Source organism: Rhineura floridana, chromosome 1 (assembly GCF_030035675.1).
Source record: "Rhineura floridana isolate rRhiFlo1 chromosome 1, rRhiFlo1.hap2, whole genome shotgun sequence".
In the NCBI taxonomy this organism is placed as follows: Eukaryota; Metazoa; Chordata; class Lepidosauria; order Squamata; family Rhineuridae; genus Rhineura; species Rhineura floridana.
This window is the reverse complement of record NC_084480.1, coordinates 287,072,208-287,098,782: the sequence shown is the minus strand read 5'-3', so window position 1 is coordinate 287,098,782 and position 26,575 is coordinate 287,072,208. Positions and strand designations below refer to the sequence as shown.

General features: G+C 40.7%; 1 protein-coding gene across 10 annotated transcripts in view; it reads right to left on the bottom strand.

The window, feature by feature from the left end:
- VPS13B (vacuolar protein sorting 13 homolog B) overlaps positions 1–26,575 on the bottom strand; it is a 590,935-nt gene that overhangs the window by 33,544 nt on the left and 530,816 nt on the right. For 6 of the 10 annotated variants that reach the window (XM_061603888.1, XM_061603949.1, XM_061603913.1 and 3 more), the window contains 9 exons: positions 14,821–14,976; positions 13,628–13,891; positions 12,799–12,882; positions 12,462–12,637; positions 11,540–11,710; positions 8,407–8,608; positions 5,135–5,323; positions 2,800–2,949; positions 322–605 (listed from right to left, as the gene is read on the bottom strand). In XM_061603888.1, coding sequence (XP_061459872.1) covers positions 322–605; positions 2,800–2,949; positions 5,135–5,323; positions 8,407–8,608; positions 11,540–11,710; positions 12,462–12,637; positions 12,799–12,882; positions 13,628–13,891; positions 14,821–14,976 — 1,676 coding nt within the window. The remainder of the gene's footprint in view (positions 1–321; positions 606–2,799; positions 2,950–5,134; positions 5,324–8,406; positions 8,609–11,539; positions 11,711–12,461; positions 12,638–12,798; positions 12,883–13,627; positions 13,892–14,820; positions 14,977–26,575) is intronic. The other 4 variants (XM_061603895.1, XM_061603930.1, XM_061603904.1 and 1 more) reach the window with 3 other exon arrangements.

Below are 26,575 nucleotides of genomic sequence, written 5' to 3'. Positions count from 1 at the left end.
ATTTATTTATTAAGCTTCTATCCTGCCCTTCCCTCCTAAAGGACCCCAGGTTGACAACTTTTGAACAATATGCTACTTGTGAAGAGCATCATGTAAATATTACAACTGAATGTCTTGAGCAGAATGAAAGTACTTATCTTTTTATTAAAACATCTACAACATCAAGCAGTTAGCAGTATTTTCAATTAAATGAGATTTCTTTATTTATTGAGGGTAGGTCTCACTATCTTGAATTTTCAATCAGCCCCTAGCATTTTGATTTAAGACTGAGCTTCAAATTGACAGTCAGAGGTCAATGTCATTCACACACATTCTACATACCTGGTGCAGAATCCATTTTCATCTCTGCCTCCAGTAGGTATGGCTATACTCTGCCTTGGGAATTCCTGCCTGATGACAGCTGGTGGGCTCCAGCATGAAATGGTGTGACCATTAATGCTATGTTTGAAGCTTAGCAACATGTACTTTTGAAGAGGTAGCATATCAGAAACTGGCTGGGTAATGTCGGGCATCAAGTCCCAAAAGAGAATGGAACTTGTTTTGGCAGGCTCTGCCTCCATGGCTGAACAGATGCTGAATGTACTACTGTCTGGAACTTGTAGGTACTGCAAAGAAAGAGAGTACATAGCCACTTAATGTATTCTAATTGCAAGTCTTCAATTTCTGCAGAATTTGTAAGGGGTGTGATACAGACATCATGTTTAAGTTTCATTAAATCTCCTAGCATCTTGCCTGCCTCCTCTTCCTTATGCCAGATTGTGGTATGATAGGATAACCTTATAGTGGTGATGCCAAAATCTGGAGGAGAAGCACTGTAAAACACTCAGTTTCACAAATCTACAAAACAAGTAATGTGAGCTTACAGCAGTTTGCACCCAAGTAATTTTAAATCAGCTACTACTGATTTTTTATTAAAGCTGAGACATTCTTTGGTGTACCATCTTCTAGAACAGTTTGTCTGTTCTTTCATACACTAATGAAATATGTATCCTCCACCACATCATCCAGGACAAAAGTACTCAAAGAATTCTGTGTGAACTATTGCTATAGAATATGCATTTTTCTCCCTGATAGTCCTAGGTAGGGCTGAACTAAGACATTCTGCTGCCTGAGATGGATCAACAAATGCAGCATCTCATTCCCATTCCTCTTCTCCCATCCCCACTCAGGTGCACTGACCTGCTAGTTTGACATGAGCTCTTGCTGCTTCTCCAGTTTTTATACTTGTGCTTGCAAACTACTCTAAGTTTCACATTACTTGATTTTTAGATTTATGAAATTGCAGTGTTTACAATTACAATGGCATCTGAGCAGGAATATAATCTGCTTAGTTTATTTTATATATACCCAGGTACCTCAAAGACCCCTGCTCCTTGATACACCTGCCCAGATATTGAGGCCATCTGTGAATGCCCTTCAGTGCTTCAGTTCTCTGAGATATGGTGTATGAGAAACTTGTGAGAAGGCATTTTTAATAGTGGCATCCCAGCTGGGGAGTGTCCTCTCGTCTCAGGTGTGATTAGTAGCAACGCTAATGGAGTTTTGACGCCAGGTAAAACTTAGCTATTCACCCAAGCATTTGGCTATACTGATGCCCCTTTCTTAGTGATGTTAGTAAATTGTTTGATTCTATATTTAAATGAAATATTGTTTTATTGTATTTTAATGTAGTTCTTCGCTCTGGGATATATATAATCAGTAAGTACAGATGATTTAAGTCCCTGTCAGTGCACTCTGATATATGCCTACTCAGAAGTAAGTCCCAATGAGTTCAATGAAGCATATTCCTGGCTAAGTGGGTTTATGATTGCAGCACAAATTACATATAGCTTGGGAGTGCTTATAAACCAATATATTGAAAATTAGGTGCTGTAAAAATTTCACCCTGCAAGCAGATATACATTTTCTACATAAGAACTGTAATTCTTAGAACTGTTTCAACAGTGATTATGGATTATGCTGCCTCTGTTTCAGCAGCAGCCTTCAGCTTCTGAACATATGGGACTAAGCAGAACTAATGTGACAGAACATCAGGATCTGGTACTAAGCAGAGATCACAAGTTAAATACCATTGTCGACTGTATTGTGGCATCTGTGCTTTTTAAAAAACAACCTTAAATAAGTGACTGTTATTAATTCCTAATCCAGTGTTTTCCTTTCAGTGTTTAGACTTTACATTATTATTATTATTATTATTATTATTATTATTATTATTATTATATCCCACTCTTCCTCCCAGGACAGCAAACAAAACATTAAAAACACTCTAAAACATCTTAAAAACAGACTTTACAATATATTTAGAATATATTAAAACAAAACATCTTGAAAAACATATTTTTTTAAAAAAAGCTTTAAAAACATCTTAAAAAGCCATTCCAGCACAGACACAAACTGGGATAAGGTCTCTACTTAAAAGGCTTGTTGAAAGAGGAAGGTCTTCAGTAGGCACCAAAAATCAGAGCTTGGAAAATTACTTTTTTGATCGACAACTCCCATCAGCCCAATCCAGTGGCCATGCTGGCTGGGGCTGATGGGAGTTGTAGCTTAAAAAAGTAACTTTTCCAAGCTCTGCCAAAAAGATAACAGAGATGGTGCCTATCTAATGTTTAAGGGGAGGGAGTTCCAAAGGGTAGGTGCCACAACACTAAAGGTCTACTTCCTATGTTGTGTAGAACGGACCTTCTGATAAGGTGTTATCTGCAGGAGCCCTCATCAGTAGAGTGCAGTGATCAACTGGGTATATAAGGGGTAAGACGACTGTAGAAGCTAAAACAAAAATAACTGTTAATATTTTACCTCCTCTCTCAGTTGAGACTTCATAATAGTTAAATATGGCTTATAATAAATTTGGTATGGAGTGTTATTTATGATGATGCTCTTGTCTTCAATCTGCAGGATCTGAATACCACGTTGAACAATAGAAGAAATGCAGAACTGACACAACTGCTAGACAAAAGCAGGAACAGAACATTAGCAGGCGAAGACATACCTTTTCCAACACTGTTAGCTCAGCAAAATAAATATTTCATCTTTATTCTGGAAAAAATAGGAAAACCCTATGCACACCACCCTAGCACCTTGGAGGAAGATCAATAAACAAATCACTATTCGCTACCACCTTATCTTAATAAAACCTACTTATCTGACACCTCTCTGTTCCTCCAAATAGTATGGAACATCTTGTTTATGGATCCTAAGCAAGCCCATACTTGTTTAACTGCAACAATATAATTGCATCATCTACCTTCAAAACCATTCTTTGGATCCAAGTAGGAATAAAAAATTGAAATTTTCTTACTGTGAATTTCTGTTCTCAGAGGATACCAGAGGGCAGTAAACACCAACAGGATGGTGCCTCCTACAGAAGCCAACAGGCAGAGCTGGAACTGACTCCCTCCTAGAGGAGAAGCTGCCCACTGCTTCCCAGACCATACTGGCAACAATGAACAGTTCCTATTAATCAAAAGCAAAACTGGAAGGAACCGAACAAAAACTATGCCTTGGGTGTAGAACCTAGAGTGCCCACAAGGTGCTGGCACACCTAAGTAGCCTAAAACAACATTAAAAATAAACACACACACGCACACAGAGGTAGTAGAATAATTCTTTTTATCCATAAGATAGCAGTGGTGGTCTCTCTGCTGGTAAGGGAGGCGGGGAGGGAGGCAGAGGCCACTACTCACATCTTTGCACATCAAACCAAGCGCAACACATACAAACACACTCAGCCAGCAAGCGTCATCTCTCTCACTCAACCACCCCCCGGGGGTGCAAAAAAGTTAAAACATTGCAAATACAGCAAAGTAGCAAAGTAGCCAGGGAGGGTGGTGGAGCCTGCTTTTTGCGCCAAATGCAAACATAGTATTAACACACACACACACACTTCATTGTCTCTCACTTCCACAGTTCCACAGAAAGATTTAAACTATCTGATGGTACAAGCTGTTTGACTGAACAGACTGTCCTGGAATGTGGTGAACTCTCCCTTGTTAGAGGTTTTTAAGCAGAGACTGAATAGTCACCTATCAGGCTAATTGCAGTTGTTGATTTTCTGCCTTGACAGGAAGTAGAACTAGATTATCTTTGATGTTCCTTGCTAAGGCTCTAGGGCACTGGAGCCCAGGGAAGACTGTGACGATCCCAGCAGCTGACTCTACCTGTGATACTCCCACCAGGGCCACCACCTGTCAGGATCTCGGTTTTTATTTGTTCTCTCACAAGCTCTAGCACAGATCTCACAAGATCCCACTGCTAGGCAGCACCACCAGCCACTCCCTGTAAACAATACTGCTAGAGACTTCGCCTTAGTCTCCCCCTATGGCTTATTGTTACTTTGTGTCTGGGTGCCCTTGCCGTCCACAACCCCCTTGTATCTTTGTCTTTAAAGCATACAATCCTGGGTTGCTCTGGATACTTGACGATGTTACAATATCTCCCTTCACTGCTGCCACCATTTATTTGATACTGTTTCCCTCCAGCCTTGGTAATTACCCTGCCCTCCCTTCTGGTCTGTGTATTCCCAGTCAAGGATCAGGCTTTTGGTAAACCAATAGAAGTATTTATTTGATAACACCAGGAAATAACAAGATTACTTTAGGAATGTTCAACAAGCGTATGGTTTCATTTAGTGTCACTCTTTATGTTTCCAGTCTTATATATTCTGCCTAAATACCAGCCAAATATAATCCAACCCACAACCAACTCCAATCCACACTCCACAACCCCCCCTGACTCAACTGTCATCCTCTCCTTTATACCTTCAGCCATTCAAACACTCAGCCAATCATCATCCAACATTCTCCAGCATTCTAGCCCATGTACTCCCCCCTCTCACTCAGTCACCTACCATATATCGCTTAATAAACCCGCACTTACCATATTTACAGTTATCAAACTATAGGGACATCACAAAGACCAGCTAAGGTGAGCTGACATCTTTTTACAAAACCATCTGAATAGACCCCTCCCAATGACTGATTTCTCTTTCCTGGATATGATTGATCAGTTAATCTTTTAAGCATTCTTCTTAGTTTACCATATTTCTGAATGACTTTATTTTTTATTTAATGGTGAATATGCCTGATCTGATTACAGACTTATAAAATTAGGAAATCTCTTAAACATTTCTAACCTTTTGGTGTCCTGGAAAGGCTCCAACTTTTAACTCAGCTTCAACAAATCCTTCTTCATCCAGTGTCACCACCTCCTCATTGTCTCCATCCTTCCATTTTGGTGATGTCATATTGTGGACTAGCTTGATTGCTACCGATTTGTGCACAGTGTTAGTGTTTGCCCAGTATATTCCAATTTGGAAGGCTTCCTAAAACAAAACAATTTTACTATGCTCAGTAAATCATCATTTTTCAGTATTTACAGTCAATATTAAACAGGAAGAACATGCAAGCTTAAAACTGCTCAAATTTAAATTCTATATTTTTCCTTGTAATACATTTCTATTTCCTTGTGTGATATCAAGTAATGTTGTCCAACGGGTATGCTCAACTTCATTTTATCATGAGATTTCATGGTCATATTTCATGGTAAAATATGAGCCATATTCTGTGTATACATTCAGTGGGGGTGCTGCTGCAACAGTGTGGTAGAACAGTTTAGCTGGTACACTGAGCATGCCCCTTAACTCCTTAGCTCCTTTACCTTCACTCTGTAGGTGACTGTGCAGAGGACTGCAACAGAAGTAGCAAACCTTGATGTACATTTGCTATTCTCATTAATAGAAGAGAAACTTGCCCCCATTGTTGTCTGGGAGGAGAAAGAACTTTGGATGCTTGCGAATATCTTACTCTGCACCTGATCTATTTGCGAATAGCTAACACAAACATGCATTTCTGTCTGGCCATTAATTAGTTCTGGTGAGAACAAAACCAATTAATGCTGTTCCAAACCATTAAACTATTCAAAAGTTCTTCTAGGATTATCCACCTCTATTTTAAACACAGAACTCTCTTGGTATCTTGAAGTTTTGCGCTAGTTCTGAAAGCCAAGAACAGTCTGGACTTAGGCTCTCTATTCAATTCTGCACATAGCCTCCACTCTTGCTCTCTAAGCCTGCCCTTTACTATTTGTGATGGGAAAGTACCTGACCTGCAATTGTTTAGCATACCCACCCATTGTTTGGGAAAACCTCTCCCTCCTCCAGCCAAGGTCTTGACCTGGCTCATCCGTTACTTTAGATAACCCTTCCCCTAGAAAGCAATGCCTTTAAATGTTTGTCCCCAAAGGACAACTTCGTTCAGTCTGTTCCATTTGCTCCAGCTGCTCTATGGGATGTCCCAGGACAGGTTGCTCCACCTCCAGCTAGCTCATGTTGTGCCTCTTCCACCCTATTCCCTAGCTCCTTCATGTTTTCTTTTTTTTTGAGGAGGGGGGGATAGTCAGTGACCTTAAAGGGGCATGAAGCTGTGTGTTCTGCTTTTGGTAATGTTAACGGTTTTGGCGAGGTTCAAAGGAACCCAGTTTCTTGCTTGGAAACTGCACCATGTGGGGCTAAAAAAAGACCTACAAAAACTGTCTACCTTTGATTCCCTCATTATATCCCCTTTCCTGGATGTTTATAGACAGCAGAAGACATCTTGCTATCTAGACGTCTGCAGCAGACTAGCCACCAAGAATTTGTACCTAGCCACTCAAGAACATCAGCATATAGTACTGTCCCTACACTTTTGGGTCACTGTAAAACTGAGGAAACCTTCTTTTACTCCTTAGAAGAAATAATGATTAGTATTTCAACCTCCCACATTTCTCAAATATCGCTGTCCTCTTTGTCTTTGTGTGGCCCAGACCCCTAACATTTGCATTCAAATGCTCTGTGTTGTGTGTAGGCTTCCACAGCAGGCTGCCATATCTCTAGTGCTCCTTCTTACACTTTGTTTGGCAATAGTAAGATTCTCTGCCTCTGTTCCTCCTTCCATCCCCTCTCTATCATATGAATAACTAAGTGTAAGCTCTTGGTCTAGGCAGAATGGTGCCTGTAAAGTCTGAGTACAATTTTTACTCAAGCTAACCAATTTTACTGTATGTAACCATTTTTCAGCATAACTCTTTTACTCTCTACCACTATTTTGTTACAAAAAACAGCCACAAAATTCTGTTTCATTCAAACTAGGACTCAGTGATCTATTGCCAATTCTCCTTTGTAATTAAAATACAGTGCAACATCTCTGTGGCATGCCTTAACTCTGGGCCTAAGATCTTGAAATATCACACCTCCATGTTAACACCTGTATACATGTGAATTTGCATATAACATTAGATCAGGGATATGTGTAAACCTGGTAACAACTGGAACGTCTCCTCTTCATTATGAAGGGTGAACTTGACCCTCCTCATGAACACTTGATTGCACAGAGGCCTGGTTCACATACAAACTAAGAAAAACAGGGAAAGATCAGGTGAACTTGGCCTCTCTGTATTTGGTTGCCAGCGCCTAGTTGACACTTGAGATTGTTTGTGGGACAGAGAAGCTCATGCCACCCCCTCCATCGTGCTACTGTAGTGGCAACCTGGCTAAATGTATAAACCAAGGCTGAGATTACTTTTTGTATACCCAGGACAGTACAATACAATACAAATGCAAATTGCCCATCTTGGGGCCATGTGGTCAAATGGTGGGTAGAAAAAACGTCAAAACAATAAAATAATCCACAATACATTAATACCATTTATTGCTATATACCTGGAAACGGGTAAACTGTATCAAAGAGCCTTAATGCAGTTTATTTAGAAACCTCAAATATGCTGAACATATTATCTCTGTTTCCTGATTAAAGACTCCCTTTAAATTTCTCCACAACTCAGAATTTATTTATTTATTTATTCAGTGTATATCCCACCCTTCGTCTCAGAAGGAGTCCAGGGCAACAAACAAAACACTAAAAACACTCTAAAACATCTTAAAAATACATTTTAAAATATATTAAACAAAACATCTTTAAAAACATCTTAAGAAAAAATCCAACACAGACGCAGACCAGGATAAGGTCTCTACTTAAAAGCTTGTTGAAAGAGGAAGGTCTTCAGCAGGTGCCAAAAAGATAACAGAGATGACACCTGTCTAATATTTAAGGGGAGGGAATTCCACAGGGTAGGTGCAGCCACACTAATGCGATAGCTCTTGTCACATCTCACAGAAAAGAAGTTTTGACTGTGGTTGGAAGAGGCATTTTGATACTAATCACCTGCCCCACATTAGGAATAGAACAAATGAATAGCTATACCCAGGTGGGAAATGGGTGGGAGGAAGTCTACCACTGTGTGTGTTTGTCTATTTTTGCACATACTAACAAATAAAAGTCATAGGCCTTGGGCTCTTTGATCTGTCCCTGTACATGAATGATAGCATGCTTAAAATAAAATAATGCATATTGATTTGAATAGTATGCCTGCCTGAAAAGTTGGAGGTATCATTGTTTTCCCAGCAGGTATCTGCAGGACAATCTTCTCTCCTTCAAACAGCCAAAGATCCCACTTAGAGTGATTGATCAGCAGAGCCCATGGCAGGAGTTCTATCAGCAAAGTTTTCACACATGGCTTCCACACTGACAGCTTCACTCGCATTGGGCTATCCCACTGAGTGAGCTGTTCACTGCTGTTCCAAGAACGTATCAAAGGAGAGATAAAAGAAAATGGTTAATTCATTGGTAAGATTTGCAGTTTATCATCCTAGCCATTCATAAAGCTTTTGTTACACTATAGTGCCTCCTGATAACAGATATGATTCTGAAATACAAAGAGATTCTGCCAGGGTAAATCTGTCCCTGATTTAAGCTGGTTTTCTTCTTTGATTGAAATAGGCCTTTATTCAAGGATCAAAAAGTAAGTCACATTTTTAAATAACTGAATTAAAAGTGATCTCAGGACAACACCTGGCATTGAGTCTCCTTGGCAATTTCTTAGTCCTACAAATATTACATCAATGATTCCCTGCAAATATGATTCCTATTTTTAAAAATATTTTCAATATGTTGCAATATGAAAAAACCACCCTCTGCACTGAAATTTGCTAAAGCTGGGGAGCTACAAAAGAAGGTGAGTCTCTTTTACCCAGGAGGCAGGTAGAGCCAACATACCTAGCCATGTTCTTGATAAACAATGAAAAATGTCTGGCCTGATGCTCTTGATGCATACAGCAAGCCGCAAGGCTACAGGATCAGTAGTTAATTCAGGGTCAAAGTATCATCACACATGACCTAATGGTGAATCTCCTCATTTATTTAATTTTCTTACAGGAGTGCCTGGCTGTGAAATATACATAACCCTTTTTATTGGTTTCTATAATTCTCACTGAAAACCTTAACAAACAGAAATTGATCGTAACTGAAATGCTTTGAAATGTACATGCAGGGCTGGCACTAGCAACCAGCATTCCTAGGTAGCTACTGGGGCCCCAACCCTTTGACAGGGTCTACTGCTGAAGCCCTCCCTGGCCTCCCTTTGAATATAAATTTGCATTTCTTGTTTTTGTTATGTGCCTTCAAGTCAATCACGACTCATGGCAACCCTGTGAATCAGTGACCTCCAATAGCATCTGTCATGCACCACCCTGTTCAGATCTTGTAAGTTCAGGTCTGTGGCTTCCTTTATGGAATCAATCCATCTCTTGTTTGGCCTTCCTCTTTTTCTACTCCCTGCTGTTTTTCCCAGCATTATTGTCTTTTCTAGTGAATCATGTCTTCTCATGATGTGTCCAAAGTATGATAACCTCAGTTTCATCATTTTAGCTTCTAGTTCTGGTTTAATCTGATCTAACACCCAATTATTTGTCCACAATGTCTCCAACATAGCATTTCTTGAGGCCACTAAGAAATTAAAATAGCAGCTAGACCTGGCTATTTGGGGCTGATTGGAATACTGTTGCCTTCAACCGTGAAGTAAAACACATTGAGATTCAATGACGGAGGGCACTTTGCCCAGGGCCTTTCAAAGCTGGAGCTGATCCTGAGTACGTGTTTCCTAACCCACCGCAAGGTGCTGGTGCTTATATTTAATGCCTTAAAAGGCCTGGATCCTGCAAATCTAAGGGAATACCTTCACCTATATGTACCTCTGCTTCTACTGGCAGGGGAAGCCTTACTCCATATTTTGCTAGGAGAGATCTGGTAGAGTATTCTCTGTGGTGGCAACCATACTTTGACAAAAAAGTGCAACAAATCTGCGTACAAATTTGCCTAGCTACATTTGATCATCAAGTGAAGATGTCCTCATTTAAGAAGGTGTTTTTGAATTGCTGAAAACTTGGCAAGAAACAGGCAATAGATTTTCAGAAACCTGAAGGAGGTACACCTGCCTGTGGAGTCTATACACATCCTACTTTTTGCCTCTGGTAGGCACATTTTTATATCGTTTCAAAAACCTGCAGAACCTGTTTGAACAGAAGCAACAGTAGGACAAAGAAGTACACCATAGGAAGTGAAACATCACCAAAAATTATGGTCTTTCTCTAGGATTTAAAGTTGCAGCTAAAAATCTGTTCTGTATACTGGTTTTAGAATTAAGCACTAAGGTTGCGGCTCTTCCTTCTACCATGACTGCTTTCCAACTGATTATTTTAAATTGATTGGTACTTGATGATGATGTTGCTTTGGGTATTTTGAAAATAATATATTTTATAAATAAATAAATAAATAAAACAAGTAATACTTGCTGTAAGAACATAAAATAATTTTCAAACCAAACCAAAGATTCTGGTTTTCATCCATGATTATATACATTCATTTCTCAGTGATTTTCTGTGCATGGTAGTTTAGAGTTGATTTATCAATTCACCAAAAACAGAAACAAAAAAACCCCCACCATTCTGATGCGGTTCATTACTACCTTTTACACAAACACAATTGAGAAACTGAGAGCAAGATAACCAATTGTTATTCATTAGATGGGGACTGAGGCACAGGTCTACCAGAGACAAGCCCAGCATTCAATTACTGAGTTATGCTCACCTCACATCATGATAACTTTTCTTGGGATTTTAATTTTATTCTATATTGCTTTACAGCACGTGTGGGGAACCTTTGGCTCTCCAGATGCTGCTGAACTACAACTCCCATCATTCCTGGCCATTGGCCATCCTTGCTGGATCTGATGGGAGATGCAGTTCAACAACACCTGGCAGGCCAAAGGTTCCCCACACCTGCTTTATTGGAACTTTTATTTATGACCGAAGATGACAGAGTTATCAGGCTTTGCACAAGATATAGGAAGCTGCCTTACACTTAGTCGGACCATTGACCCATCTAGTTGAGCATTACCTACACTGATAGAAGTCTTTTCAAGCTTGAGCTGGACAAGCTAAGGGTTGAACATGGGGCCGTCTATATACAATGCATGTGCTCTACCACTCAGCCAAACCCTTCCTCTACATCTTCATAAACTGAATATTCTTATAAAAGAAAAATATGCAACAAGTTCCTAAACCCTTCAACAAACTAAGTTATTTTAGGATCATACATCTTTTGGAAATGTACTTCTTGCATGGCAAGTAGTGCAACTCCAAAGCAAAATATATAACAACACATAGTACCTGACAAAGTCTTTCTTTGTATAAGGCCACATAGACTGGGGGAAACTGCCACACCCATAGAAATCAGAAAGTATTTCATTTGTAGTGCCTCCTGCATTTGATTTGGTGGCAATCTGCTTTATGAGTGCTGTTGAGATGGGGACTGCACATTCAGATGGATCATCTTCTTCCCTGCCAAATGAATAAAAACAAATATGGTATTCATTGCATTGATTTATTAGAGAAAGCTGGGTGTATGCTCTACATCATTGGTGGGCAGACTTCAAGCTTGTGGGAAGTACTTTGCTTTTTAAAATAGAAACGAGAGATCCAGTAACAGGGGCCAGGTGCAAAATAGTGACCAGGGGTGGTAGTGGTAGACTTGAAATTTACTTAATTTATTTAACACGATTTGAAATGGAAATGGACTGCCTTCAAGTCGATTCCGACTTACGGGGACTCTATGAATAGGGTTTTCATGGTAAGTGGTATTGAGGGGGTTTACCATTGCCTCCCTCTGAGGCTGAGAGGCAGCGACTGGCCCAACGTCACCCAGTGAGCTTCATGGCTGTGTGGGGATTTGACCCCTGGTCTCCCAGGTCGTAGTCCAGCACCTTAATCACTACGCCACACTGGCACAAGATTTATATACCACTTAATTACAAAAACGTCTAAGCTGTTTACATAAAATATAAAATATTGATATGAAAAAAACCAGGAAAAGAACACATCTGAGCACATGGCTCAGCCTAAGAATTTGCTTTCAGTACCAGAACTGAGCTCACAGTCACTTCACACAAAAATTCAGTTCCAAGCCTACACTGCACAATAGCATTTCCTTTATCCACCTGAGATATGGGCAATTTTGGTCAATTTGTGTTCTGACACAAATTCATCCTTAGTCCAGCACTGATAGGAAGAATATGAAACCCAGAAATTATACCTGGCTTGGAATGTGAGATGATGGATTAAATCAGGTTCTATATTTTGCAATGTTTTCTCTTGACCTTTTCCAGGAATCATTTGTATTTCATTTAGTCCCAGGCTCCTTTTCTCTAAATGTATGATGATGGGATCTGGAAGATGGCTTCTCATGATAAAAAGAGGACTGAAAACAATCTATAAAATAAAAAAAGCAGAACAGCTTCAGCTTTAACTTTGGTTCCAGCATTCCAGCTATAACAGACTGTCAATAAATCTCTGTTTTGGGTCAATTTGACCTTCATTTATTTCAGAACATGTGAGGTCATATAAACTTGGACAATGGGGAATGTACTCACAATTCGTTGTTGTACTTGTGAATTAGCCTCCGATGTCAAAACTGTGCACCACACATAAATAATGGAATTGTTTGAAGATGGCACCTGCAGACAAGAATAAAGATAGGTATATACTGAGGTTACTGTAGCTTCATGGAACTAAATACTTTGTATCAACAAATCAAAAAGATCAGTTTTCAGAGAAGAATAAACTCTCTCTCTCTCTCTGCATATTTAGGCCACCGAATTTACAGCCAACTAAACAATCATTCACACAATTAACAATGAACATTTTTTTTTAGTAAATAGCAGGCATTCCAGTCTAGAAAAGGACCTATATGGCAGTTATGGGGGGCTTTATACACAACTGTGGTTCCATTCTGGATCGAGGGTTCTACACCCACCTATTAGTGTCAGAGGAAAGCTTCCGCTGACACAAATAGGAGCTTTCCCCCAATGTAAATACCAAGTGTATGTGTGTATGGGGGGGCAATCTGGACTATAACAGGGTATGAAGAGTTAAAGCCACCTTTGCCCTGGTCCCAGTTTGAAACAGGTGCCTCATGCCTGCTATTGGCTCTACCAAAAAAAACCATGCAAATTGATAATTGTGTGAACGGTGTCATGTCTAGCTTGGCCCTTAGACGACCACTCTGAGAGCAGGCAATAGCATGTATGTCCAACAGGAAGTAATGGCATGTTCCAGCAGGTGAGTTTGAGGCTGGTTAGGGTCCTTCAATCAGAGTCTGGTCATCCATAATCCACATCCATTATCAGAGAGTCTTTGACTTGGAAAGCACATTATGTTTAACGACGATATAAAACTCTGTTTTACAGAGTGTTTGTGTACCTGGATGACTGTGCTATATTCAGTGTGTTTAGACTCAAGTGAGACGTCTCTTGACCAGTCTTCATCTCCTTTAGCCTTCACACTCAATTCTGTTAGTTCATTGTTTTCTAGGACATACGATGGTAGCTTCTGTTTGGGTGCAAGGCAGTCAAAGTGTTCCTTCACAACAGCCTGTCCATCTTGCCCAATGTAATGCTGAACAACTTTCAGTTCAATGCTTTCAGACAGGTAGCTACACACAATCTGTCTTCCATAAATAATCATCTAAATTAAAAACAGAGATAAACACAGTAATATAAATCAATTCTTACAATAAAGCCCCAAACTCATAAGTTAAAAGTGTATATTTTATGGATGTTCATACAGAGGTAAGCCGACACAAGCCTGGTTCAGATGTAACAATCTTGGTCCACTAAACCATGGTTTCATATTACATCTGAACCAGGCCTTGTTGAACTGTTGCTGGCATAAATCCACAAATGTGATCACTACCAATCTCCTTTCTCCCCTCTCTCGTGTTAACCATGGTTGCATGTTAAATCCACAGTTCTCTTTTAAATCAGAGACTGTAACCATGGTTACAAGGGAACCTAGTTTGTATTAATCATAGTTTGCATTTGTGCACACGTAATGTGAAACTATGCTTAATATTGGGAATGAATGGAGGGAGGAAATGATTCTGGAGCCGAATGCATGAAGTGTGTTGGCTGCCTGCCAACTAGAAAAGCAGGATTTTCCATGAACCAGCCTAAAATATAAGCTACATGAATTTGCCACTAACTGATAGGACTCCTACCTCTAACATAGGTATTACTTTCTAAATATTTTTTCTTGGCTCTTTAAGAACATAAGAAGAGCCTGCTGGATCAGGCCAGTGGCCCATCTAGTCCAGCATCCTGTTCTCACAGTGGCCAACCAGGTCTGAGAGACAGAATCACCTCATTACTACACCTGATCATAAGACATCAATATTTTGCTATTGTAGCATTACTGGGCACAATTATAGTTAGTGGCATCCTCTTAGACAACTTAGGCTGCAATCCAACACATTCCTACTCAGAAATAAGCTCCACTGGGTTCAGTGGAACTTACTCTCAGGTAAGTGTGTGTTTGATTACAGCTTAAATGGTTGATGGAAAAAGATTCTCTATGCAAAATCCCCATGTAAACATGTGTGAGTAAGTAACACTTACTTGTTTTTGTACTCCACTGAGCTGCTGAACCTTGATAATAAGCGATGCTGTCCTTCCCTTGTACTGAATTGTTCTGATAAATGTTCCTGCATTATCTACACTAAATGGCTCAGACCACCGCCAGTTTCCCCAACCTTCAATACAGATATGTAGCAGCTGAAAAGGATAAAATCATAAAAGAAAACAAAAGAAAACAATAAGCACATAACTGTAATAGTGTACTAACTATAGCAAAACCCAAGTCCCATCACTTGCAAAAGTTCTCATTATAAGACTTGAACATGTCTAATCCCTTTAAAAATAAATAAATAAACAAGCCATGTGACCCTTGTAACCCATGTAATAGAACAACAGAGGTCTATTTAATAAAGTAAATAAACAAACTTCCAGTCTTGAAAGGTGAATTCCTAAGTACATTCCTCTATTTTAATAGAGGCCAAATGAAGCATGTCTATCTTACAGTTATCTTTTCTGATGCCCCCTGTCCAGGTGGCGAGGGCAGGGGGAAGAGTTACAAATTTTTATGGTCTATGAATGCTAAAATAAAATTACATCAAGGTCTAGAAAAAGGAGATAATGAAGCCCCCACACACATCAAGAGCAATGAATCAAGGCTAATGGACTGAACACTCTGAAATTATGCTTTTTCCTGCAAAGTTTGACTTTGACCTTTAAGAAGGAGCCACAATAACAAACTGTTACAACTCAGTAACCTGCTGGCAATTTTTGGTCCCCTCAGCACAAAACTGAATGTAAAACAAACATGTTCAATTCGGTGGGTGGCTTTTGAATTACAAAAGTTAGGCCTTGACTACTAAGACAAATATACAAGATAATAAGTATATACCCTAAGGAGAAAATGTACTGTATGACATTAAAGCTCCTAATGGCTTTGATATTTAAATCTTAGTCACAGAATAAAGAAAAACAACTACTGTGGCTAAACCCAAATTGCTTATAGTCTGTCTGTGTGGGGCTGATGGGAAAGCCACGTATCCATAATAAAAGAAACTGAGAATGCTGCTGCCTCTGGAGACAGAATGGTAGCTGGGACAACAAACAAACAAATGGAGGTACAGTATACAAAAGCCGACCCCAGCTAACAATGCACTCAAAAATCCTTCAAACTAAATGCTCTGTGTTGAGATGTAAATGTAATAGATAATAATTGGTCAGAGTGCAGAATTTCCTTTTTGGAGCAACTCCTCCCACCTTGCATGAACAGCTAGTTCATTAACTGAGCATCACCAAGGAATATTTATTTATATATATATTTGCATACCGCTACTTCGTTAAAAACATCAAAGTGATTTACAAGTTAAAACAACCACCACCATGCAATAAAAACAAAGGTCAACTATGCTGTCAGTTTTCGTCTAGAAGTCATTAGATTAAAAACCACTGAGTTAATTATTTTCTAAATTTGCACCACAAAGTTTTATTTGCATTTAGCATTAAACGTCATGAAAAGGCTAGGAAAATAGTCACTGTGGACAGGAAATCCTTTCCTCCACTTAGTTGTATGAAATTACCTTTAGTCCCTTCAGTAAAAGTTTCTGTTTTAGGCAGAGATTAAATATAGATGCAAGCAGCTAGGTTGCCATTGTTCTGCACTGTGAAGAGGATTCATAGGTGGATCTCACTGATTTGAGAGAGGTCCACTACTCTATGCTCCCACTGCTGCTTTGTACATCACCTGGTGTTCAAGAGTCCTTGATTCCCTCAGTGATTCCCTCAAGCACTCGGTGCTTGAATTACAGAGGGACTGGGAGCCCACTGCCCTTAACTACAGTTTTAAAAGAGTATATGGTTTAGCTAAAATTGGGCTGAGTAAAGGGAAGAGATTATGAGTTTCAGAAAGGGCTCTCAACCTTTCCACCTTGTTGGCCATATTACGATTTAAATGGTCACCATAAGGACTCAAAGATGGCAGCATCCTTGAAAATCTGAATTAGGAACCTGATTAGGAAATACAGTACAATTCCAGTAACATCAACATATTAAAATGCAATAAAGTACATCACAATCCACAGTAGATATCACCAGATCCCACACGGGCTCAGTATTATCAACCAGCAAATGTCTGGTTGAACAGAAGGGTCATTAGCAAGCATCAAAAGCACATCAAAATCAGTGCCTGTCTTGTTTTTGGAGGGGAGCTGATTCCATTAACTGGGTGCCACAGTGGAAAAGTCCCTCCTCCAGGTTGTTGAAAGATGGACGTCAGCAAGCTGTGACATAGCCAGGAGGGCCTCATCCAATGATTTTAGTGCATGAGCAAGTCTATACAGAAAAAGTGTTCCTTCAGATATCCAAGTATCAAGTTCTTTAGGACTTTATACATCTTCTTTAAAATTGGCTTGGTTGCAAAATCAGGATCCAAAGCAGTTTTTTCAGAAGCAGTGTCACATACTCTCAGTAGTATAACTGCTGCATTGTGCACTAGCTGCGGTTTACCAACATATAGATTGCTATGGCTAGGTTATCCCTGCCCAGGAATGGACAAAGCTGGTACACCAGATGGAACTGATAAAAAATACTCCTAAGCTAACATGGACACTTGAGCCTCCAGCAACAATGATGGATGACCCCCAGAATATATACCTGTTCCTCTAGAGGGAGTGCAATCCAACCCAGAAGAGGCAACTTGTCTAATCCAAGGATGCAGGAATCACCCATCCACAAGGCCTTCATGGAAATGTTTAGAATTGGCTTACCAGAATGGGAGACAGACCAGGAACTTGCATATCCTTTTTGGCATTGGTTGTAGAGTCCACTGCAATTTGTTTTCATTCAGCATTTAATTTAAATTTCCTGTGTGATTTTTCTTTTCTTTTCTTGATTGATTGATTGATTGATTGCATTTGTATACCGCCCCATAGCCAAAGCTCTCTGGGCGGTTTACAACAATTTTACGCTACTAAACTTAGTTTTAAGCCATATTGTTTAAGGATTGCTATTCAGAATTATTACATCAATAATGAAAGCCAATCATGAGAAGGGTGAAAGTTTGTGAGCTCTCAGTGAGACTGTCACAGACAAGGATTCATGATGTTGCAACAAAGGAGGCTGGTTAATGGTAATGAATCAGGCATCAATACCACAAGATGGCTGCTAAATTAAATGTTCTGGATGCAGAGTAATTAAAAAAAACATGAAAAGAAAAAGGGAATCTGGGATATGTGGAATGGAAATAATGGGCAAGAGAAGTTTTAAGCCAGACGTGATTTGACTGTATTTACCGTATTTACAAGAAAAAGTCATAAATAGTATAAAGTGCTCTACAAATGACAGGGAAAGGGACAAGGATTCATGAGAGTGGCTCTTCCCTATAAACCAGGGAGATATACTGCAACGTGACTTAACAAAAATTACAGGAACTATTAAGAAGCATGACACAGTACACACATTGCATACTGTATTTGCCACTTCCTGACAAGTGGCAGCGAGAGCTCATGGTTTGAGTAAAGGGGCTGTAGCTCAGTGGTATAACACATTCTTTGCATGTAGGTTGTTCCTGGCATCTTAGCTAAGGGATCTCTGGTTGCAGGGTTAAGAACATCAGAAAAAGCCTTCTGAATCAGATCAAAGGCCTATCTTGGCCAGTATCCTGTTCTCCCAGTGGCCAACCAATGCCTATTGGAAACCCACAAGCAGGACATGAGCGCAATAGTAAAAAGACCCTAGTTTGAGACCTTGAAGAGCCGCTACTCTGTCAGAGGAATCAATGGTCTAACTCTGTGTAAGGCAGTTTTGTATGCTCATTTCTATATTACTTCTCCCCAGTAAGTGTATTCTTTAAGATCTTTGGACACATTACTGAGTCACAAAAATAAATGTGATCGCTGTGAAGCAGTTGTTGAAAAGACACCTTTGAACATTAAGTTTCACCTAATTTCCACATAGTCCAAACATCTTGCTATATTTGGAGAGCAAGATAGCTTCTGCTATTACTTGATTCACAATCCAAGGACTGGATCCAAGAATGGACTGCAGCGTATAATGCTATTCACCAACGGGTGTTGTCTCTCAGTCCCAAAAAACTGATCTTCAAAAGACTTCTTACTTTTCTAAACTTTCATGAGACCATTGGCTGCATTTGCAGATAACAATAAGCCAAGAACCTTGGCTTAATAAACTATACCAGGAGTGGAGCAAAGTGGGAGTGATTGGACTGCACACACCTGATGCGAGCACATAAAACAAAGCACCCTAGTGTAACATCTGAACATGGAATTATGGTTTATTTCTCTAACAACCAAGATCTTGGGCAAGGTTTGTTATTGGCTTACAAATATTGGCTTGTAAGGGAGAAACAAACCACCATTCTGGCTTGAGATGTCCTGCTTAGCTGATTTGCTTACCCATGTGTGCCAGGAGAGGAGCAAAGTAGAAGCAATTGGGCTGTGTGTATAGTATGGGTTACTAAGCCAAGGTTGTTGACTTATTCATTGTTGTAATTTGAGGATATTTCACCAGTTTCCTAAGTATAAAGTTGTGTAGAATCATATCAGACATGCCTTGAACTCTCACAAGGCCAAGAATTTACAAGCAGATACGTGTGAGATCTATTAGTAAGTAAGTAAGTTTAATGTTGTAACCACAGGTCATACACAACAAACTAAAACATACACAAAAGCATTAAAACATGATACATCCAAAACTTAATAAAATAAAAATAAAACTGAAAAGTCAAACAGTCAAATAGTCAAATAGTAAGTTACAATACAAATGGTGCAGGTTCTAGGGCCACTCTTAAAACTACAGTTTAGCCAGGTGTCTAGTAAGATTTCCAAATACAGATCTCTTTCTGATTTTAAAATATAAAAGAGTAAAAATAGACAACTGATAGCTAACATAAGGAAATGCATCCACCAACAAGTAGGTGATGCATTCCGCTTCTGAGACAGAGAAGTTGGCAAAAACCTGACCCAGAGTCTCACCTCTTATTGCTTCACAAAAGAGGCAGTGTAGGACATAATGCTTAATGTCTTCCACTTGATCCTGGCCACAAGTGCAAAGGCACCGCTCCATGGGGACTTTACAATAATGAGATCTATTATCTCCCAATGAAGTAAAACCTTAACCAAATGTAATGAAGCATTAGAAACTAAACTGTTATGGTAAGGGCAGAATGGAGGGGAATGGATAATTTTGAGGAATTCCAGGTTTTAAAAAAATGAAACTCCTTCATACTAATATTTTCAGACGATTTCCAAAATATGGAAATCTACATATTGCCAGTGTGTAGTGGCTACTAAATACTTTATTCCAATGATTTAATTATTTATACCCATTTACATTAACCAAAATGGAGACAATAGTCAAGAAATCAGAAGAAGGCTAGGACTGGGGAGGGCAGCTATGAGAGAACTAGAAAAGGTCCTCAAATGCAAAGATGTATCACTGAACACTAAAGTCAGGATCATTCAGACCATGGTATTCCTGATCTCTATGTATGGATGTGAAAGTTGGACAGTGAAAAAAGTGGATAAGAGAAAAATAAACTCTTTTGAAATGTGGTGTTGGAGGAGAGCTTTGTGCATACCATGGACTGCGAACAAGACAAATAATTGGGTTTTAGAACAAATTAAACCAGAACTGTCACTATTTATTTATTGCACTTGTATACTGCCACAGCACAGAAGTGGTTGCACGAACCTCTCCAAGCACATTGTCAACGTCCTCAAGCTGCACCAACTGAAGGAACCGTTTTACTCACCAGAAAGGTGTTTCTCAGTGGGCGCCAGGACACCGCCAAGTGGGTATTGTGTTCCTTGCTAGTGCTTGAGGCAGGAAAGAGTTAACACTCCAAAACGACCATTAATGTGGCCCCTCCCACGGAGTGCTAGTTCGCCGTCTGGCCAAGCTTAAAATATAAACTTATACATATGTAAAAAACTGTGACAACATTAACTGTAATTATCATGAAAACATACATTGTACACTTAAGTTGTAAAAAACAACTATACAGTCTCTACTCAGAGCGACTGCCAACTCCACTGAATGATACATGGGATAGGAGTGATCATTGACTCTTCAGTGTCCACCCGTTTTATTATCATGTTTCCTGTCGTGTGTATCACAGGGTGGGCCTTGGCGGTGTCCTGGCGCCCACTGAGAAACACCTTTCTGGTGAGTAAAACGGTTCCTTCTCCAGTGGGCACCAGGACACCCCCAAGTGGGATGTTCCAGAGCTGACGTATTGATTGGGTGGGTACAGAAATGTTCAATGATCACTCAGGACCTGCTGAATAACTCGCCTCCCAAAGGCCGCTTCAGCTGAAGCATAAATATCTATTTTATAATGTTTAGTAAAAGTGTTAGGGTTTGCCCAAGTGGCCGCCCTACAGATTTCTTGAAGAGATGCATTTGTTGAATAAGCTGCAGTGGTAGCTGCTGCTCTAGTGGAATGAGCCATGATGCCTGAAGGTAATGGTATGTTGAGAGAACTGTATGCTAAGGCAATGCAGCCCTTAATCCATCTCGCCAAAGTAGAGGACACCTTTTTACCAAGAGTAGTTGGGTGGTAAGAAACAAACAAAGTATCAGTTTGCCTTATTGGCCTAGTCCTATTTATATATACTTTAAGTGCTCTCCTCACATACAATGAATGCCAAGCGTGTTCTAGAGGATGCTTTGGCGAAGGACAAAATGTTGGCAATACTATTTCCTGCTGACAGTGAAAGACTGAATTAACTTTTGGAGCGAAAGTAGAATCTGTTCTCAAAATGACTCTGTCAGTATGGAAGATACATAGATGTTTTGCCACCGAGAAAGCTCCAAGTTCAGATACTCGTCTAGCTGATGTTATTGCTATGAGAAATAATACTTTGAAGGAAAGTATTCGTAACGTAGATGTTTTCAATGGTTCAAATGGCGGTTTTTGAAGAGCTGCCAAGACCTTGTGAAGATTCCATGTTGGAAAACGATGATGAACAGGTGCTGACAATAGTGAAGCCCCTCTTAGAAATTGTTTTATATAGGGATGAGCTCCCAGTGATGCATAAGAAGACTTAGACAGGACTGTGGACAACGCAGATGCTTGTCGCCTCAACGTATTGGGTCGCAACCCATTCTTCAAACCAGCATTTAAAAAGGATAACACCTCTGCAATTCCCGACTTCCTAGGTGTAACATGATTCCTATCACACCATTTCAAAAAGGCCCCCCAGGTATACTGGTAGCTTCTTATTGTGGACTGTCTTCTAGATGCCAATATTGTGGTTACCACTTCCGTTGGTAATCCAGCCCTCAGCAGTTTGCCCCGCTCAATTTCCATGCGGTTAAGCTCAACCATTGGAGATCGGGGTGACGAAGCGGTCCTTGTAGCAGCAAATCTGGTCGGAGAGGCAGACGCCATGGGGGCTCGACAGATAGGTTGACTAGCTCTGAGAACCATGGCCTCCTTGGCCAATCTGGTGCTAGTAGAACAACATTGGCCCTCTCCATCCTTACCTTTTTCATTACCCGAGAGAGCAATGGAAAAGGAGGGAAGAGATACAGTGTTGCCTTCGGCCAAGGAGAATTTAGGGCATCTACACCCTCTGCTCTGAGAGATGGATAGTGAGTGTAATACCTCTTCAGTTGATGATTGACATCTGAAGCGAAAAGGTCCACATCCATCCTTCCGAACCTTCTGCATATCTGTTTGAACACATCTTTGTGCAACTGCCACTCTCCAGGCAACATCTCCTGTCTGCTTAACCAGTCCGCTTGGACATTCTCTACTCCCTTTATATATTCCACTGTCAATGATTGTAGCGTGTGCTCTGCCCAGGAAATTAGTAGAGATGCCTCCTGATGCAGAACCAGTGACTTGGTCCCTCCTTGACGATTTATGAACGCTTTCACACAGGTGTTGTCTGTTCTCAGTAGCACATGTTTGAGATGGAATAAAGGCACAAAATGTTGCAGCGCCAACCGTGCTGCCCGAAGTTCGAGTAAGTTGATGCTTTGGTTTGATTTGTGAGGGGACCAAGATCCCTGCAGGATTTGACCTCTGCAGTGAGCTCCCCACCCCTGGAGACTCGCATCTGATATGACAGTCTCCCGTGGTGGGTCCTTTAAGGAAAGTCCTCTGCGTAGATTGCAATCCTTTGTCCACCAATGAAGAGTGGTTCTCAATCGTAACGTCAGAGGAACCTGGAGATGCATGGAATGTGCTATCTGCCACTGGTATGGTAACAGCGTCCATTGTAGAGGACGAACATGAAACCTGGCTCATGGCGTAACTTGGATAGAGGAAACAAGCATGCCTAAAACCTGTGCTAAGACCATCAAGTCCTCTGCAGGCTTCGCTAGCAATGGTTGAACAGCCAACTTTATCATTTGAACTCTGTCTTCCGAAAGAGAAATTGTCTCCAGTTCCGTATCTATCATTGCTCCCAAATGCTGTAAACGTTGTTGAGGGAACAAATGACTCTTGGGGATGTTGACTAAGAATCCGTGATCATGGAGAACTGCTAGTATGGTGTGAATGTCCTGATAAGCTGACTGTGCTGTGTGTGAACCAATCAGAATGTCGTCTAAATATGGGTAAAGATTCAACCCATGTTGACGGAGATGCGCAACAAGGGTCACCATAATTTTTGTGAAGACCCTCGGCGCTGACGCCAAGCCAAAGGGCATTGCCCTGTACTGATAGTGTTGATTGTTGTAAACGAAGCGGAGGAACTTGCGGTGCTGCGGATGGATTGGCACATGTAAATATGCTTCGGTTAGATCTATGGAAGCTAGGAAGTCTTGAGGCTTAATAGCTTCTTTTATGGACACCAATGTTTCCATGCGAAATTTCTGGTATCTGACAAATCTGTTGAGAAATATTAGATCGAGTACCGCTCTCCAATTGTTTCCTTTTTTGGGCACAAGAAAGAGAACAGAATAAACCCCTTGAAATTTCTGTTGGTTCTATGGCTGCTATCTGCAACAGATGTTGTATTGCCTGTTGTAGTAGCCTGCGCTTCTCGGGATGTGCTGACACAGGTGACGGGAGAAATCTGTTTGGAGGCGTAGCCTGAAACTCTATCTGATACCCATACCGTAGAGCATTCTTTACCCAGCGGTCTGATGTTGTCAGCTGCCAAATGTGTGCAAAATTCATCAGGCGGCCTCCCACTGGTATCTGCAATAAGTCAGAATTGTCTTTGTTGTCTTCCACCTCTGTGGGTAGCTGAGAATGTATTGCGCGCTGCTGATTGTTGTTGGTTGCGCACTTGGAATCTTGGACGACTCCAAACTTGTCTGTTAACACGGAAATCTCGCCCCCTGCCTCCAAACCTAGATGGACGAAAGGACTGGTATGGCTGAAAACGGCGAAAAGGTCGCCTGTCATCTCGTCTTTTACTTGTTACTGGCATTGCCTTCTTCTTGTCTCTTGTTTCAACTAGTACTTCACTGAGCACATTTTCACCAAATAATTTCTTGCCTGCATATGGTTCTGTCGCCAACACCATCCAAGAAGAAACGTCCGTCTCCCAATGACGAAGCCACAAAATACGCCTAGCTACGACCTCAGCAGCCATGGCTCTAGCTGTGAATTGAGTAGCATCCATTGTTGCATCTGCAATGAAAGCCTGTGTCCTTGATACCTTCAAAATTGTTTTCCTAAGTCTGTCTTGGTCTTGATCTGGATTTTCCAAAACTTCATCTAACCACAATAATGCAGCCCTTGAAAACACAGATGCTGCTATAGATGCACGTACCGACAAGGCTGATGCTTCATGGACCTTTTTAAGTGCCATATCTAACTTTCATTCTGTAAGATCTTTCAATTGAGCATCCCCTTCTCTCAAAAGGAAGTTTCTAGAAACTAAGGCAGAAATTGGAGAATCAATGTCTGGAGTTTTCAGCTGCTCCATAAACTCTGGGTCCAATAAGTATAGTTTCTTAGCATACGTCAGTGACTTGGTAGACTGAACTGGTGAGTGCCATTCAGATTCCACTATTTGTCTGAGCAGCGATGGTACCTTATCGGTAGACTTTGGTTCCGGAAGGACAGATGCGCCTCTGGAGGTAGAAGGTGCCTGTTCTGTAACAACATCATTCAAATCTAAAGCCGCCATAGCCTTGCATAGCAGAGGCATATAGTAAGTGCTATGAAACAACCTATTGGAGTGATGCTCTTCCGGTTGTGAAGTATCACTCCATTCATCTGATTCGTCTTCGAAATCAAGCACTGAATCATCATGCATAAACTGTTGCCTAGCAAGCTTAGATCTGTCTGGTCTGTCAGCTAATAAGCCCTGTGCTCTACCCCTGGCCACAGCATGTGGATCTAGTGATCCATTTGCAAGGTCAGTGTGGAGCTGCTGTTGCTCAACTTCAGGGAAACCTGCCTGATTCATCTGATCACTGCACTGTCGTATAGTGTGTTGACAGTGACTTTGTCCTGGTTCATGACTGCGCTGTTGTGCCTGTACAGGAACCACTTGAAAAGACTGGCGAAAAGCAGCTAGTTCTGCTGATATATCACCCATGAGAGCCTTTCTAATATAATTTAATTCTGCAGCTCCTAAATGAAAAGACTTCACCTGTTGAAGTTCCTGATCTGAACACGAGGTGGCAAGAGAGGCCATCTGTGTGGAGTTGAATTGATGCTGGTTATGATTAGTTCTGTCACGCAAAACTCTGTGCTGCTGTTTATGACTGTGCCCATTAGGCGCAATATCACTTACAGGCTCTATAGCCCCAGTGCTCTGTGAAACCTCAGGGTGATGAATATTAAAACCTGTAAATTCCTCATCATTTTCCTCAGAATCTGAGCAAAAAAAGGACTGAAGGATCTGGAATCTCCTCCTGCTGTGAGGGAAATTCAGCATTTACTGTACTCAACTGCTGTGATTGCTGTCCTAGATACAGCGCCCTTCTGCTTTGTAAGGAAGCATTTTTCTTACATTTTGTGGCTCCCTCAGCAGCAACCCTTCCTGATTGCTCTGCTGTATGGTTAACTGTATGTTTCGTTTTAGTCATATGCTTGCATCCTGATTGCGCTGGTACCGCAGTGCTGACAGGCTTTTCTGCACCTTTAACTGCTTCCATACTTTTACGTCCTGATTGCAGTGCTACCGCACCAGCTACAGGGTATGCAGTATCGTTAAGCGCTTTTAAATTTTTCCACCCTGATTGTTCTGATACCTCATCGCTTACAGGGGAGATGCATGTTGATTAACGGCCGTTCTCTGTGCTACCGCAAGAGTAATTGGGCCGCGCGGTGCCTGTGAGGCTGTTTGATTAAAATGGCGACTGCCTTTGAGAGCACTGCAACGGCTCGTCTTTTTAACTGCTGGTTCATGCGAGCGAGCTGTAGGTGCTACTGCACCAAGCGCTGCGACCGTTTGTTTGGAAAGCCTTGAAGTGACACTTTTTTGCTCCTTAGGCATTTCGCTTTCAGCAGGAAAGACCAATTTATAATGGGAAGAAAGCTACTGTTCAAATCATGAAACGAGGGAAAATCACCCCGAAATTCATTAACGTAGGGAAATATCATTAACAGAAAAATCCACAGAGAAATTTATTACTGAGGAAAACCTCCCCGGAAATTCATTAAATGAGGGAAATATTAACGGAATGCATAAATAGAAAATCACAGAGAAATTCATTAATGAGGAAAATCTACGCGGAAAACCATTAAGTGAGGGAAATATCACTAAGGGAATGCATTAATTGGAAAAAATCACAGAGAAATTCATTTCTGAGGAGAAAAATTGTACCAATTAATCTTAGGACTAACACCTATATACAACACTGAAAGAAG